This window comes from Carlito syrichta, unplaced genomic scaffold (genome assembly GCF_000164805.1).
Source record: "Carlito syrichta isolate Samal-C Ts95f unplaced genomic scaffold, Tarsius_syrichta-2.0.1 Scaffold305684, whole genome shotgun sequence".
NCBI classification, from domain to species: Eukaryota; Metazoa; Chordata; class Mammalia; order Primates; family Tarsiidae; genus Carlito; species Carlito syrichta.
The window spans coordinates 597,190-614,694 of NW_007249780.1; the positions used below are offsets into that span (position 1 = coordinate 597,190).

At 41.8% G+C, this 17,505-nt stretch overlaps 1 protein-coding gene across 3 annotated transcripts in view; it reads right to left on the bottom strand.

The window, feature by feature from the left end:
* CERS5 (ceramide synthase 5) overlaps positions 1–17,505 on the bottom strand; it is a 38,189-nt gene that overhangs the window by 1,093 nt on the left and 19,591 nt on the right. Inside the window, exons 1-10 of one of the 3 annotated variants that reach the window (XM_021714596.1) lie at positions 15,804–15,876; positions 14,720–14,901; positions 13,185–13,290; positions 12,470–12,600; positions 11,700–11,757; positions 7,324–7,374; positions 6,526–6,618; positions 4,520–4,648; positions 4,310–4,416; positions 2,693–2,849 (exon numbers count right to left, since the gene is read on the bottom strand). In XM_021714596.1, coding sequence (XP_021570271.1) covers positions 2,693–2,849; positions 4,310–4,416; positions 4,520–4,648; positions 6,526–6,618; positions 7,324–7,374; positions 11,700–11,757; positions 12,470–12,600; positions 13,185–13,290; positions 14,720–14,754 — 867 coding nt within the window. In that variant the 5' untranslated portion in view covers positions 14,755–14,901; positions 15,804–15,876. Of the gene's footprint in view, positions 1–1,152; positions 1,262–2,692; positions 2,850–4,309; positions 4,417–4,519; positions 4,649–6,525; positions 6,619–7,323; positions 7,375–11,699; positions 11,758–12,469; positions 12,601–13,184; positions 13,291–14,719; positions 14,902–15,803; positions 15,877–17,505 lie in introns of those variants that run through there. The other 2 variants (XM_021714595.1, XM_008062276.2) reach the window with 2 other exon arrangements.

A 17,505-nucleotide genomic window follows, 5' to 3' on the forward strand; every position in this document is an offset into this window, starting at 1 on the left:
TTCTGGTTTTCTCTTGTCCTCTCTGATTCTGTTCTCTATGAAATAGAAGCTGCTTTAGCAGAGGAATGTATCTTTTAGGACCAGCCTAAGAGAACTGACATCATTTATTGAGCTTAGGTTTGAGGGAAACTCTAGATACACTTTTCCCTCTTCTATCTCAAAGAACAGGGAAGGTCAGTGCAAACAATACAGATGACTGTCAGCAGTGCTTCTATCTTCTGGTGGCTGTGGACACAGCATTTATTTATACTGGTTATTTATTCATGTTGGTTATTCCGAGTTTTGCTGTGCCACCAAAGCTGATCCATAATGGGCCTTTTTCAGAAGTTTATTATTCCTAGGCTCAAGTACTACTATCCCATGACACTGTTTCCCAATCTTCTCCCCTTTCCCACTAGCATAATCACTTCTCTTGTGAAACTTCAGCATCCCCAAGATACACAGTATAGTGAAAACAAAAATGTAATGGCAGTCAATAAGAAAAGTATTCCAAACATGCTACCATCTGTGAATCTTTGCCTATTAATCTGAGCTTTTTTGTATTTTCAAATGAAGTGTCTGGGTTAGTCTTTTCCAATCTAGACTACCCTGCAAATCAAGCAAAATATTTCAAACTCTCTGCCTTGGACCACAAAAGTAAAGGACAGAAACCCAGTTTCTGTGTCAGATTTCTGACCTCCAGGACTGAAGGAAATTAATGTATGTTCTTTTTGTTGCTGTTTTAAAAAGTAAAGTAAAGAAGGAAGTGAAAAGGAATAAAGCTATAACTGCTGTTGCCAAAGAGGTGAGCATTCGCTTTACATTAGCACTCAGGATTTGCATTGAATGGTTCTTCTATAGTTTATTATAGCTGTTGACCTCTGAGCCCAGATGACTAATTGATTACCTAATCTTTAGGAAATTTCCACCAGAGGGCAGAGTGTATCTAGATTTGAGGTAAAGGAAGACTCAAGAAAAGAGTAGACTGAACTCTTGCCTCAATTTAGGAGAAAGAATCTGGCAACTTCAGCTCCATTCAACAGTGGCCCCCACAGGTGAGGAGAGAGGGCAGGCTCTGAGACAAACAAAGGGGAAAAGGAAGGAGAACAGGAAGGAAGAGAAGTACATGCAAAGACATGCTTCACTGAGTACTAGAAGCACAGATACACTTACATGCAAGAGATGAAACTGTCCAGCTCCCGCCAGGCATAGAAAAAAGGAAGGAGGTGAGAAAAGAGTGGAGAGTACAGAGTCTGGGTCTAATCCTTCCTGGATAGGTCACCTGGTCAGGAAAAAAAAAAGCAAGGAGAACAGAGATGTCCAATAGCTTCAGCAAGATGCAAAGGCACACTGAGCAAGTTCTGAAACCAATTGCAGCCACAGTGAACAATAACATAAGAGATCAGAAACAGCTAGGTTACATTCCATCAGTTGGTCCTAGTATCAATACCTCCTCCAGCAGAGCCCCTCCCACTTGGGACTGCTTTAGGCTGAAATCCCTAGCTCTTGGGCTAATCATAATGTTTCAGAACTTGCAAAGTTCAATTATGAGTTTTATCATTAAATGGCACCTTTCATTGGCTCTTGGCATAAGATAGGTAATGGACATACTGCATGCCCATTCAGCTAGGACCCTTCCATTATACATCACTGGGGTGAGGCAGGTACTTAGTTCCTCATATAAATTGTATTGAATATCACAGCATGGTCATCTTGGGGTGGTTTGTGAACTACCACACCATTCTTAGACAACCTAACAATCTGCGTTTATACTGTTCATATCTTGGAACTCTGCATGTTACAAACAAAAATAAGAAATCTGCTGAAGTAAATAGGTAAAGGGTTGAAATGATTGAGGCCATTTCTAAAACCCTTAACCTTACTTATTCTTTAACAAAAGCCATTCTTTTTGAGTTGAATTCTCACTCTGTCGCCCAGGCTGGAGTGCAGTGGCACACTCACGGTCCAGTGTTGATCTGCTGGGCTCTAGCAATCCTTTCGCCTCAGCCTTCCAAGTAGCCAGAACTATAGGCACGCACTACCACGTCCAGCTAATTTTTGATTTATTGTAGAGATGAGGTCTCGCCAAGCTGCCCAGGCTGGTCTCGAACCTGCAGGCTCAGGCACTCACCTAGGCCTCCCAAAGTGCTGGGATTACAGGCTGAGTCACCAAGTCCAACCCATAAAAGCCATTCTTTTTTTTTTTTTTGAGTTGGAGTCTCACTCTGTCACCCAGAGTGGAGTGCAGTGGCATGCCCCCAGCCACCGCAGCCTCGACCTGCTGGGCTCCAGCCATCCTTCCACCTCAGCCTTCCAAGTAGCTGGAACTATAGGTATGTGCTACCCACGTCCAGCTAATTTTTTTGATTTACTGTAGAGATGAGGTCTCGCCAAGTTGCCCAGGCGGGTCTTGAACCCGCAGGCTCAGGCAATTCACTCGCCTCGGCCTCCCAAAGCACAGGATCACAGGCTGAGCCACTGAGCCTGGCCATTCTTAAAGGACAAGAAAAAGGTAGATCCTTCCTCTTACAGCTAAATCATAGCTTAAAAGGTTAATCACTCATAGAAAAAAAAACAACTATGGAGTCTTAGTCTTTTTGCCTGGTCTGCTAATGTGGATGGGGCTCACCAGGCTAGATGGGGAAAGAAGGTCTGTTGATTATCACCCATCTTCCCACACAGACCAAAGAAAGAAGCCACCTTTCATCCTCACCTTTCCCCGGATCAAAGCTTTGAAAGCAATTCGTGCAATTAGGTAGGACCAGATGACATGCAGAACCTGTAGTATCAGGAGAAGGCCATTGAATAACCACCAAGAAGAATAGGGCCCGATCATCTCCCAGCTCTCAAAGAGGGTCGTGTTCAAAATCCTAAAAGTGGAAGACCAACAGTCAGATTCTAGAGTCAAAGTTAGGTAGATGGGGATGAAGCTGAGTTCCTTGGGGTGCAAACCCTGTGTGTGTCCTCTCAAGCCTTGTATTAGTTGAAGTTCCAGGGATATTAATCCACTGTGAGAAAAGAATAAGAAAGGGAGGAGCCTGTGGTGATTCTATCTTTAGGGACAGAGGAAGAGATATAAATATAAATCTTAGGAATTAATGGATTAAGTCACATTATTTATCACTTCAAATACGGAAAGTTTCACAAAATTGGGACAGCAATGGGACTATAATCCTTAGCATTATCCTCAGGCACACATAGGACAGTAGGTAGCTGATGCCCTCAGACTAAGCAAAATCTCCAGTCCACAGTCATGGACTTTATACCATAAAGTAGTGAGTGTAGAAGTGAAAGGATAGCTGGAGACAGTACATTTGTAATCCTAACGACTTGGGAGGCTGAGGCAGGAGGATCACTTGAGGTCAGGAGTTTGAGAACAGCCTGGGCAACACAATGAGACCCCATCTCTAAAACAATTTTTTTTTCCTAAAACAATTTTAAAAATTAGCTGTTAGTGCACACCTATAGTTCCAGCTACTCAGGAGGCTGAGGTGGGAGGATTGCTTAAGCCAAGGAATTCAGGGCTGCAGTGAACAATGATCATGCCACTGCATTACAGCATGGGCAACACAGTGAGACCCTATCTCTAAAAAAACAAAACAAGGCCGGATTTGGTGGCTCGGTCTGTAATCCCAGCACTTTGCGAGGCCGAGGCGAGTGGATTGCCTGAACCCACAGGTTTGAGATCAGCCTGGACAACTTGGTGAGATCTCGTCTCTACAATAAATCAAAAATTAGCTGGGTGTGGTAGCATACACCTGTAGTTCTGGCTACTTGGAAGGCTGAGGCAGAAGGATCGCCAGAGCCCAGCAGGTCAACCCTGGGGTGGCCATTAGCGTGCTACTGCACTCCAGCCTGGGCAACGGAGTGAGACTCCAACTCAAACAAAACAAAACAAAACAAAGTAAATAGAAGTGAAAAGAGGTGCCTATGTCTGTGTGTGTGTTGGCCAAGGTTGGGAAGAAGGTATAGAGAAGAACACAAGCAAGAAGAGTCTGAGAAACTAAATAGTGCAAAAGAAGGCAAAGGAATTACTTAGGCATAGAATGAGGACTGCTCCTCAGAGATGAGTCAGGAAAACCAGAAGTGAAGTGAGCTGATCACTCTGAGTCTGGATCAGACCTTGCTAGAAATATGGTATAAGGCAGCTGAGGTCTTGGGAGAGTCCATAAAGATCGGCTTAGGCCAAGGAAAAAACAGGGCAATAAGGTTCTTGGTGTTCTATTGGCAAAAATAGAATAGAATTGAAAAATTGAGTTGGCAGAATTAGAACTGGCAAAAGGTATCATTGGTTACATACTTACCACAGCTCCGCAGCCCAGGCACTTACCAGAATGGATAGAGTCCGAGACGAGTGACCATAAAAACAGCACTGAAGATCACAAAGAGGGTGTCACAGAGCCGCTGAAACTTGGCGTAATTGGCCAGCTTGGCTGCCTGGAGAAAGGAAGATGATAATTGAGTTGGGGAGAAAATCAGTTCTCACATAGGAAGAAGGGGGAAAAAAGAGGAATGATGAAGAAAGGGGTTGGGTCTTTACCTCCAGCAAGAAGTCTGAGGCATCATGTAGACACATGATCAGAGTTCCCACCCGAACCATGTTGGTGATGTAGGAGAAGGTGATAAGCCCAATGGTAGCCAAGTGATGCACAAACATGATTAGGAAGTCCTAGGAAGGAAAGGAAATACAAGAGGTAGGTCAAAGGCAAGCAAAGCTGTAAAAATACTAGACACCCAGCATCCTGCATTATTTTCTGAGGATCTTACCCCACCCTTTACAGGCTCTATTCTGCTCAGATTCGACCCCAATACTCCCTACATCAGTGGTTGGCCATAGTCTATATTAACATAGCACGAAGCACTTCTACACCTTGAGCAGTATCCTTTCATAATTGGAGAATACGTGGAGCATGGGTGCTGAGCTGACACTTTGGGAGTAATTTCCCAGTCAGACATGCAAGCCTTAGATACCCCTGAGACTCTAAGACTTCTGCTTTAATGAAAGAAATTTCAACCAAAGGGACCTAACAGGAAGGATAGGATTGTGGAGGGTCAAAGCTAAATTCTTCCAAAAAGATTCAGAGAAGTGCATACGAGCCAAACCATTTTACTGCAAGCACTTCCTGCTTTTAGATTTAAGGCTCTAATTTCCTCCTGGGTTCAAATGCCAAGATTAAACCTGAAAAAATTCTCCAAATACTTGCGTTACTACGTTCATCTATTAAATACTTCTCAGCCGAGTGAGGAAAAAGGTAGGAGGAGGTAGGTGAATTTGGGTCAGAGAAACAAGGATGAAAAATCTGTGCTCTCCACATAGATACAATGGTATTAGTCCTTTGCACTCACACGTTCCCTCTGAGGAGACATGGTAAATGTAGCGAACCACTCAGATATCCCTTCTCAGGAGAGAGATTGCTGGTAATTATACAGGTCAAACTTATACAATTGTAAAATTTTCAAAAACGCATGTTTCCTTGAAGTTTTTCATTCAAATTGCATGAAAAAGATAATAAAGAGATGGAATATATACTGAGATATGATTGATCAGTTGAGAAGTGGTTTTCAGCAATCACTAGTACTTCCTTCCATATCTTCTTTGAACAACAACAGACTGGTCAATAAATTACATATTATTAATGTGGGAGGAAGAAAACAAGACTGCATTGTCTGCTTGAGTAGAAAAACACCAGGTGGAAGACGTCAAACAAATGACTATTGCACAACATATATCAATGAACCTGCAATGCATGTTGGTGACTGTTTCACACATTACCACGTTAGAAAAAGATATGAAATTTTGATTTGTTATAAAGAAGTTCCTCAATGTCCAAAATTCCATTATAAGCCAAATATCATTACAATAAGATAATTGGTTCCAATGTTATACTATTTAATACGAAGTGATTCGTTTTTCATTATTTTGTTAAAAAGCGTAGTCAAGTTGCTGGTAGGTCATCCACAAGAAGTCTCCTAATGCAAAGGCTAATAATGTTCTAGTTCTTGAGTTGGGCGATGGATTCACAAATACACAGTCTATTACATTTTAAAACTTATAAATGCATTTCAAACTTTTTTATATATGCCATGTGTTAAAATTTTAAAAATCAGTATCATTTTTTGAGGAAGTGGGGTAACCAAAGAGGGAGAACAGAGAGAGATAACAACAGCCCCTAATGCCACACAAAAGCCAGATCCAGCTTTTCTGGAATCAGGTATTTTTCCCGAATCAGCCCTTAATACCCCCAAGTTCTGGCTAATTTCTTGAGCTTCTGATATGTAAGAACCTTGTAGAAGAATAAGGAAAAAAGTATACTTCTTAGCTGGTTAACTGTTCTTATCCTGGGGCTGCCCTGAATGTTTTAAAGATATTTCATCTTTAGTTAAGTCTCGTTTCTGGGAATAGTACAGTGAGCTAACAGTCCCATCAAACCCACTTCCTCCATCTCTCTGGTCCCAGTCAGGGAAGGGAATCCATCACATGGCAGTAATGGAAGCTGTCAGAAAGGAGGCAGCAAGTTAAGGAGCTGAGGGAGTCAACGTCCTTACCTTTCTTTTAATGTCTGTAAACTGAGAAAACATAAGAGACCAATAGAAGGCCAATTCCATGATATAATAGTAATAAAGCCCACTTGAGAGAGGCTGGAAAAGAGAAAGAAGTAGTTAGAATACCAGCTAATCAAGGTGCATTCCTTCTCTGCAACTTTCTCTGTCTTAAAGGACCAATACCCCAGATTATTAGACATCTTTCCTCCCCATCATCTCCAAGATCTGTAGCAGTTAACAGATTTTAGATTGGTATAGAAACTTAACCTCTTCCCTCTGCTCCTCTACATACACATTTTCAGCTATCTTTTAGAGATGAGATAAGGTTAACACACAATATAGCACAATTGATCAGTGTGTCTCGAATTGCAGCAATTAGTGCTTTTCACAGGATTAAATATGCATGGCGGCTTTCCCCTCTTCCACCCCTTTAGCAGTTCCTTGACATTTTTCTAGTATAAATTAGAACTAAAATGCTCTTAAGGTGGTTCTATGTTGCTCTTGATACAAAAAGGATACCTGAACCAGAAAGCACGTCATTAAATGTCAGAAAACTGCTTTTCTTTCCAGCCCAATTAGGGTGAATACAATGGGAAACTTGGAACAAAAAGTTCACTGGATTTCACCGCTACAGGGGCTTGAGAAATCGATAGCCTGAATATACGACCCAATGGGATTCAGCTCCCAATCTCTGAATACCAAGGAAACATGTCATCTGTCCTGGGACTGGCAATGCATCCTCACCCGCCCCACTTATACATCATATATAAGGCCCCTATCGTGAAATGATTCAGATCCTACCTGAAATGGATAGCTATGCCAGCACTGTTGGATGTCCCAGAACCAAGGTGACTAAGAAAAAACAGATAATCCAAGTCAGCCTTCAGGATTCTCACCTGGCCTCAGAATCTACCCCATATAGTTCCCCTCTCTCTAGGCTGGGGCTAAAAAGAGACAGGACCAGAGGAGTTCCCCTTAATAGATTTTAGGGGTCAATAAATAGTTACATTTTTTTCTTCTACAACAAGAAAGTAGTATTGTAAATAGAAAAACTATGCTTTGAGATAAATAAGAGCAGAGAGAGCTCTAGGATAGTTTTAGAAAACATCACCACCTGGAAAATATAGAGAAAGCAGGAAGGCAATTATTCCATTTGTTAATCAAGAAGGATATCTCCACAGGAGGTTCAAGAGCCAAAAATTTAAAGAGTTTGTTCATTTTATCTATGCTACTGCATTTATTACCATCAAATTGCTCATAGTACTGTCTTATTATCCTTTCAATGTCTATAGGATCTATAGTGATAACCTCCCCCATGTTGATAATTCACATTTTCTCTTTTCTTCTTGTGGCTTATCAATTTTAATCAAACTTTTCAAAGAACGAACTTTTGGCTTATCAATTTTATCCTTTGTTTGTCTAATGTCTATTTCATTAATTTCTGCTTATTTTTTATTTCCCACCTTTAACTTACTTTGTACTTCTGTATTTTAAAGATGTGGGGTACAAGCCAGGATTAGGTACGTAAGTGGTCTATGTACAGGTGATGTTTGGGCCTCCCTCTGGTCTGCACTTTAGGTTTAAGATATGTGCCCCACCGCCTCCCCGACAGAGTCCCACTACTGCCGATCCCTCTCTTGTAGTATTGTGATTAATGTTCAGGACCAACTTATGAGAACATGTGGTACTCAATTCTTTGTTTCTGTGATAGATTACTGAGTATGACAGACTCTGGATCCACCTAAGTTGCTGCAGAGTCCATAATTTTGTCCTTCTTTATGTCTGTGTAATAGTCCACCATGTTTATGTACCACGTTTTTTTAAAAATCCAGTCTACCTTCAGTGGGTAGCATGGCTGGTTCCACATTTTTGCTATTGTGAATAGTACTGCAATAAACATGTGTGCAGGTATCTTTTTTGTAGAATTTCTAGGTCATATGGAAGGTCAGTTTCTAGTTCTTTTACAAGTTGCCACACTGGCTGGGTGCCGTGGCTCAAGGCTGTAATCCCAGCACTTTGGGAGGCTGAGGAGAGAGGATTGCCTGAGAGACCAGCCTGGGCAACTTGGTGAGACCTCGTCTCTACAATATATCAAAAAATTAGCTGGGCGTGGTAGCGTGCACCTGTAGTTCCGTCTAGTTGGAAGGCTGAGGCAGAAGGATCACCTGAGCCCGGCGGGTTGATGCTGGGTTAGCCGTGAGCATGCCACTGCACTCCAGCCTGGGCGACAGAGTGAGACTTTGACTCAAAAAAAAAAAGAAGCCACATGGTTTTCCCTAGAACTAGTTTACATTCCCACCAACAGCATAGAAGCGTTCACTCCCTTTTCTCCACATCCTTGCCAGCATCTGTTGTTTTTTGTCTTATTGATGATGGCCATTCTTACTGGAGTTAGGTAGTATCTCAATGTGGTTTTGATTTGCATTTCTCTGATGAATGATTAGTGAGGCTGAGCATTTTTTCATGTATCTGTTGGCTGTTTGTATGTCTTCTTTTGAGAAGTGTCTGTTGATGTCCTTTGCCCACTTTTTGTTTTTTTTTGAGTTGAAGTCTCACTCTGTCGCCCAGACTGGAGTGCAGTGGCCGCTCCCGGCCACCGCAGCCTCAACCTGCTGGGCTCCGGCGATCCTTCCGCCTCAGCCTTCCGAGTAGCCGGAATTACAGGCACGCGCTACCACGCCGGCTAATTTTTTGATTTTATTGTAGAGATGAGGTCTCGCCTGCCCAGGTGGGTCTCGAACCCACGGGCTCAGGCAATCCACTTACCTCAGCCTCCCAAAGGCGCGGGATTACAGGCTGAGCCACTGAGCCCGGCTGCCCACTTTTTAATAGGACTGCTTGTTTTTTTCCTTTCAGCTCATTTAAGTTCCCTGTAGATCCTGGATGTAAGGCCTCTTTCAGATCTACAGTTAACAAGTATTTTTTTCCCATTCTGTGAGCTGTCTCCTGGCTCTTTTGATGGTTTCTTTTGCTTTGCAAAAGCCTTTCAGTTTGATGAGGTCCCATTTGCCTATCTTATCTCTTTTGGCATATGCTTTTGGGGTTATGATCAAGAATTGGTTGCCTATTCCAATGTGCATAAGTGTGTCCCCTGCGCTTTCGAAGATTTTTATAAACTGAGGTTTTATGTTTAGGTCTTTGATCCATTTAGAGGTGATTTTTGTGTATAGTGATAAGTAGGAGTCTTTTTCGAGATCTTAAAGTGGAAACTTAGATCATCAACTTTACACCATTCATCCTTTTTAATATAAACATTTAAAGCTATGAATTTCCCTTTAACTATGCTTTAGCTGCATCCCAGAAACTTTGATATGTTGTATTTTCAACGTCATTCCATCAAAAATATTTTCTAATTTTTCTTGTAGTTTTTTTTTTTATTTTTTTGACTTGGAGTCTCACTCTGTCACCCAGTCTGGAGTGCAATGGCCTGCTCCCGGCCACCACAGCCTCAACCTGCTGGGCTCCGGTGATCCTTCCGCCTGAGCCTTCCAAGTAGCTGGAACTACAGGCATGCTCTACCATGCCTGGCTAATTTTTTGATTTATTGTAGAGATGAGGTCTCACCAAGTTGCCCAGGCGGGTCTCGAACCCATGGGCTCAGGCAATCCATTCACCTCAGTCTCCCAAAGCACGGGATTACAGGCTGAGTCACCGAGCCTGGCATAGTTTTTTTTTTTTTTAAGTCAGTTTTACTCTCTTCCGGGCTGGAGTGCAGTGGCATGCTCTCGAACACAGCAGCCTTGACCTGCTGGGCTCAGGCGATCCTTCCACCTCAGCCTTCCAAGTAGCTGGAACTACAGGCACTGACCACCATGTCCAACTAATTTTTGAAATTTATTATAGAGACAAAGTCTCATCAAGTTTCCCAGGCTGGTCTCAAACCCCTGGACAAGGGCAGTCTTCTTGCCTCTGCTTCTCAAAGCGCTGGGATTACAGGCGTGAGCCACCGCACCTGGTCCTTGTGATTTTTTTATTTGATAGAGACAGGGTCTTGCTATGTTGCCTAGGCTGGTCTTGAACTCCTGAATTCAAGCAATCCTCCCTCCTCAGCCCTCCAAAGTGTTGGGATTACAGGCATGAGACACCATGCCCAGCCTTGATCCATGGTTATTTAGAAGAGTTGTTTAACTTCCAAATATTTTCTATATATTTTATTATTATTAACTTCTCATTTAATTCCATTATGGTCAGAGAACACATTCTGTAAGATTTCAGTATTCTGAAGTTTACTGTGTTTGTATGTCCAATTTGTTTGTAAATCCAACAAAGTTGGCCTAAGTATTCAACTAAAACAATTGGCTATACAGTACCAGCTACATCACTGCTGCTTTTTTGCTTGCTTCTGGACATCCTGGCCTTGAGATAAAGATAAAGTATTACTGTACTGTATACAGGACTATATAGTAAAGTATACAAAAGCACAACCACTTGTAGAGGATGCATGCACGTGACAATGTACACCAGATATGTGAACTTAGTGATCGGACATGTGAATACACAGTTGCATCTTTGAAATTTGCAACTTGGCTAGGCTCAGTGGCTCAGCCTGTAATCCCAGCACTTTGGGAGGCTGAGGCGAGTGGATTGTCTGAGCTCATGGGTTCAAGATCAGCCCGGGAAACTTGACAAGACCTCATCTCTACAATAAATCAAAATTAGCCAGGCATGGTAGTGAATGCCTGTAGTTCCAGTTACTTGGAAGGCTGAGGTGGAAGCCCAGCCAGAGCCCAGCAGGTCGACGGAATGAGACTCCTACTGGGAAAAAAAAAACAAAAGGAAGTTCGCAACTTAATGGTTCATGTGTAGGGGAATTATTGTGAATAATTTAGAAAGAACTAGGTGGCACAGGGGAAAAAAAACACAAACTCAGGAATCAAAAAGCCTGAAATTCTTCTCTGTTGATTTCATTTCTCCTCTTTGGATTTTTTGTCAAGTGTTTTGTAAACTTAAGTACTAGGCCAACGTGATTATTATTATTAGCATCATTTAGGGGAGAAACAGTAGAGTCATGAGGTTACTGAAGTCAGGCACCAAACACAAGACAATCTATTAGCATATAAACCTGGACTATGGGTATCAAAGAGGAGAAAAGTAAAGACCTAAAGGCATTTAAACTCTATCTCTAGAGATCTAAGCATGATTAGAACCCAATCAGAGGACAAAGAGTTTAGACTCACCGACCAGAGAAATCTAATTCCGTAGCAGAATATACATATATAAAAAGTGAATCTCCACCTAGGTGGGCAAAGAGTAAAGGTTAGATAAATAGCCACCCAAGTGAACGTCTTTAAGGCTAAGGAAGTCAAAATAACAGATACAGGGATAAGACAGTTACTGGTGGGAAATAGGTTAAGTTCCTAGAATAGAGACAAATACCTAAAAAGCCAAAGAAGTCATCTTCCAGCCTCTGTTTAAAACAGATTTCCACAAGTATATACTAGCTTTAATAAACTTTTCTTCCATATAAGACTCCCTAACAATAGTGCTTAATATTTTTCTTTGCATGACAATTACTAATACAGTGCTCTGTTTCTAGAGGACAATTAGTAGAAGCTCAGTGAAATGAAGTATAGTATTTCCCAGAAAAGGGATGCTTCCCTCAAAAATGCCCATTTACAGCAAGCTAGTACTATCTCTATCAAAGTGTACAAGTGTGCATATTTAGCTAGATAAGTATTGTTAAAGGAACTTATTCCCAATCTATTTGGGAAAGGGGAACAAAATAGAACCACACCTAGCTTATAGGCAACATGTCCAAGAAACGAAGGGTGATCAATCTTCCAGTTCTCTTCTTTCCTACCTGTATAGATTGAATTAGCTCTTAACATCCACCAACTGTCGCCCTATTGATAGAAGTGACTTCCAAAAAGAAAACCCCAGTCCGTTGTAGCCCCACCCTCCTCCTCGCTCCCTACCTCCCTCCCTGCCTCCCTCCCTGCACACCTACATGCTTTCACAGAATTTAGTGAGCGTTGGGGGCTTGTCCTGATTCCTCCGATGGCGAAACCAGCATTGGACTTTACGGACATCCCAGTCCAGTTGCTTGGACAGGCCTTCCAGCCTTTTCTTATCAGGATACTGTAGATGTATAACCAGAGTCAGAATACTCCTTTCTCCTCAAATCCTCATTAATCCCTCTGACTAACCGAGTGGCAAAGAGTGGTAGCCACAGTGGCTCAAGTGATGTTTATCTTTTCAGGTTGTAGCCCAAAGTCATTTTTAGTAAAGAGTCTATTTCACACATCAAGGACCTTTACCGCTCACCTATACACATCCTTGTTTGATCTTCTCCCTCCAACCCAAGCTGAGGAAAAAAGAATATTAAAATTCCCAACTGCAAAGGTTGTCATAACATTCCCATCTCATTTATGCAAGTGGGCAATGACAGACAGAACTGGAACAAGGAAAAACAAAAACAAGATATGGTATGTGTCTGAGGAAAGAGGCATAAAAGTGGCTGCTGGTCAAAGGTATACAATCCAGGGAACCTGGCCCAAAGGTTTTCCCTGAGGAGATGACGTTCTCCATATAATAGCTATATGGTCTAAACAAATGTGGAAGATCATTCCAGCCTACCCCTAGCCTTGAAAGAAATGTGCTTTCTATCCTTTGCCCCATAGCAACCCCTCATGTCAATTTCCTCTGTTTCTTTGCTCACTTACCTTGGTAATAGATATGAACACCTTTTCAAGGATGGCATTGGGTTGGGCCTGATAAGGACCACTGTCCTCGATGCCAACATGGAGTGCACAGGTTTTGGCAATAAACCTATAATGGAGAAAGCCCAAAGGCCAGTTCTTTAAAAAAATTTTTTTAAATTTACAGTGACACATAATAATTGTACATATTTATGAGGTACAATGTGATATTTCAATGTATGTATATATAGTATAACGATGAAATCATGGTAATTACCATATCCATCACTTTAAACATTTATCCTATCTTTGTGGTGATAACATTCAAAATCTCTTCTAGCTATCTTGAAATATGCAATACATTATTATTTGTTATAAGCACTCTGTGTAATAGCAACATCAAAACTTTTCTTCCTGTCTAACTGTAACTTTGTGTCCACTGATCAACCTCCCCTGATCGCTCTCCTCCCCTCTTTTCCTCCCAGTCTCTCTCTGGTAAGGACTATTCTCCTCTCTACCTACTTCTGTGAAATCAACTTTAGACTCCACGTCTGAATGAGATTGTGGGTTTTTGTCTTTCTGTACTTGGCTTATTTCATTTAACACAATGTCCTCTAGGTTCATCCATGTTGCCAAAAATGACAGGACTTCATTCTGTTTTTAGCTGAATCTTTATCCATCCATCATTAGATGGGCATTTAGGATGGTTCCATATTTTGGCTATAGTGGATAGTAATACAATAATAAACATGGATATACAGATGTTTCTTCAACATACTAACTTCATTTCCTTTGGACTTAAGTGTAAACCTTGAAACTATGAAACTGCTAGAAGAAAACATAGGGGAAATGTTTCATAAAATTGGACTTGGCAAGGATTTTTTTGAATAAGATCTCAAAAATCACAGGCAATAAAAACAAAAACAGACAAATGGGATTACATCAAACTGGAAAGCTTTTGCACAACAAAGGAAACAAGTGAAGAAAAAGAATGGGAGAAAGTATTTGCAAGCTATGCATCTGACAAGGGGTTAATATTCAGAAGATATAAAGACTCAAACGACCAATAACAAAAAAAAGACTGAGGCAGAAGGATCACCAGAGCCCATCAGGTCGAGGCTGCAGTGGCTGTGAGCGTGCCACTGCACCAGCCTGGGCGACAGAGTAAGACTCCAACTCAAAAAAAAAGAAGAAAAAGAAAAAACGTTCAATATCACTAATCATCAAAGAAATGCAACTCAAAACCGCAAGGAGGTATCACTTCACTCCCATTAGAATGCTGGCAAGCAGAGAAAAGGGAACCTTTATATACTGTTGGTGGTAATGTCAATTAGTGCAGTCATTATGGAAAACAGTATGGAAGTTCCTCAAGAAATTAAAAATAGAGCTACCATATGATCCAGCAATCCCATTACTAGGTATATATCCAAAAACCATTCTAAATATGGTTTGCTAAGCATGAAGGAGTGATCCTGATTAGTGGATTAATGGGAAGGAAAAGGGGAAACACTGGGCTAGGAGCCAGAAATTTTTGTCAACGGGTTCTGCCATTGACTCACTTGAGAAATAACCTGTTCAAGAAATGCTGGAACATAAGCTTTTTCCATTTTCCCCTGGCTTCTCTTAGTACATCTTGAGCTTTAGAGTCAGACAGATCTAGATCAAATCACCATTCTTCCGTTTACTTCCTGCATGAGCTTGGCCAAGTTATTTAGTCTTTGTGAGCCTCAGTTTTTTTCATCTATAAGATGAAGATGACAAATATATACATCCTTGGTAGTCAATATATGGTATAAAGTCTAACAACATTACTGGCATTTCCTAGCAGTTTTTCAGAAATGTATAACCTTGAGCCCCATCCCAGACTTGCAAAATCAGGATCTGCATTTTTTCTTTTCTTTTCTTTGAGTTGGAGTCTCACTCTGTCACCCAGACTGGAGTGCAGTGGCCACTCCCAGCCACTGCAGCCTGGACCCACTGGGCTCTGGCGATCCTTCCACCTCAGCCTTCCGAGTAGCTGGAATTACAGGCACACGCTACCATGTCCGGCTGATTTTTTTTTTTTTTTATTGTAGAGATGAGGTCTCGCCAAGTTGCCCAGGCGGGTCTCAAACCTGTGGGCTCAGGCAATCCACTCACCTCAGCCTCCCAAAGCGTGGGATTACAGGCTGAGCCACCGAGTCCGGCTGGATCTGCATTTTCAATGAGATCCCAGGTGATTCATGTGTCCATTAAAATATGAGAAGTTGTATTTCAATAAAAATCTTTTTTTTTTTTTGAGTTGGAGTCTCACTCTGTCGCCCAGGCTGGAGTGGCATGTTCATGGCCACCACTGCCTTGACCTGCTGGGCTCAGGTGATCCTTCTGCCTCAGCCTTCCAAGTAGCTGGAACCACAGGCACGTGCCACCATGTCCGGCTAATTTTAAATTTATTTTAGAGACGAGGTCTCGCCATGTTGCTCAGGCTGGTCTAGAACCCCTGAGCTCAGGTAATCCTCTCGTCTCCACCTACCAAAGCACTGGGACAATAGGCATAAGCCACTGCGCCCAGCTTCATCAGAATCTTCTAAGTATTCAACGAGATAATGTATATAAAAGATTCTGGCACAAGGAAGGTGCTTAATAAATGGTAGTTTTCCTTACTTCAAAAGACCAAGAAGATCTTAACTGGAGGGGAAAGTAGAACTGAGTTTGAGCTCTTCCTAACTACAGATATCCAAGGTCATGGTTGTCATCTTTCAGGAGTCCTGAAGAAAAACCAGGATGCTAGGAAGGATGAGAAGGAAATGACCTATTAGCGCTCAATTGATTAAGTCACTTAATCTCTTGTGTATCAGTTTTATTAAAAATAAAAGAAGGGGTTATGCAAAATTATTTCTAAGTTTTTTCTCTGTATTTAAGATTCTATGGTGTTATCATTAATTGTTATTAATTCTGAACTTCTAGACCTTTGAAAATTGAGGAACTAACTATTCTTTAGTTCTTCAAGAAAGCTCTCACTTTTCCCTCACAACCAGAGACTTGTGTGAGTATCAACTCTGGGAAAAGCTCTATATAGGCATTTTCAGGATAAGTCAAAACCCATTTTAACCTCTTAGCATCTTACCACATCCAACAATGAAAATATAACTGGGGCTGGTACAATGGCTCACGTCTATAATCCCAGCACTTTGGGAGGAGGCCGTGGTGAGAGAATTGCCTGAGCTTCCAGGTTCAAGATCAGCCTGAGCAACTAGGAGATACCTTATCTCTACAATAAATTAAAAAAAAAAAAAATTAGCCGGGTGTGGTGGCATGTGCCTGTAATTCCAACTACTTGGAAGGCTGAAGCAGAAGGATCACCTGAGTCCAGCAGGTTGAGGCTGTGGTGACTGTGAGCATGCCACTGCCCTTCAGCCTGGGCAACAGAGTAAAACTCTGACTTAAAAAAAAAAAAAAAAAAGGAGAAAATGTAACTGGAAGGTATAAGATGAAGTGCTCTACCTATTTTCTTGATCTGCACTTGAATCTAGAATTTATTTTCTCTAAAGGAGGGACTGAAAATAAGAAACTTTGTTTATTATCTTTCTACAATAAAACTTACTATTATTATTTTTTGAGGTGGAGTCTCACTGCATCTCCCAGGCTGGAGTGCAGTGGCACACTCTCAGCTAACCCAGCGTCAACCTGCTGGGCTCTGGCGATCCTTCCACTTCAGCCTTCCAAGTAGCCAGAACTACAGGCATGCACTACCAAGCCTGGCTAATTATTATTATTTTTTAATTGTAGAGACGAGGTCTGGCCAAGTTGCCTGGGCTGGTCTCAAACCCGTGGGCTCAGGCAATCCACTTGCCACAACCTCCCAAAGTGCTGGGATTACAGGCTGAGCCACTGAGCCCAGTCAATAAAACTTATTTTACCCTTATCACCAAAGTTCTTGAGCTTTTGCTAAAATATTTGAACTTTTTTGAAGCATTTATTCAGAGCACAAAGTTAGCCACATCTGTTACCCATTCTCTTTTATATAGGTGGTAAAAAAAAAAAGTTCCATTCAAAAGCCAATACTAAAGCCGGTCTTGGTGGCTCAGCCTGTAATCCCGCACTTTGGGAGGCTGAGGTGAGTGAATTACCTGAGCCCGCGGGTTGGAGACCCGCCTGGGCAACTTGGCAAGACCTCATCTCTACAATTAAAAAAAAAAAAATCAGCTGGGCATGGTAGCGTGTGTCTGTAATTCCGGCTACTCCGAAGGCTGAGGCGGAAGGATCGCCGGAGCCCAGTGGGTTGAGGCTGTGGTGGCCAGGAGTGGCCACTGCACTCCAGTCTGGGTGACAGAGTGAGACTCCAACTCAAAAAAAAAAAAAAAAA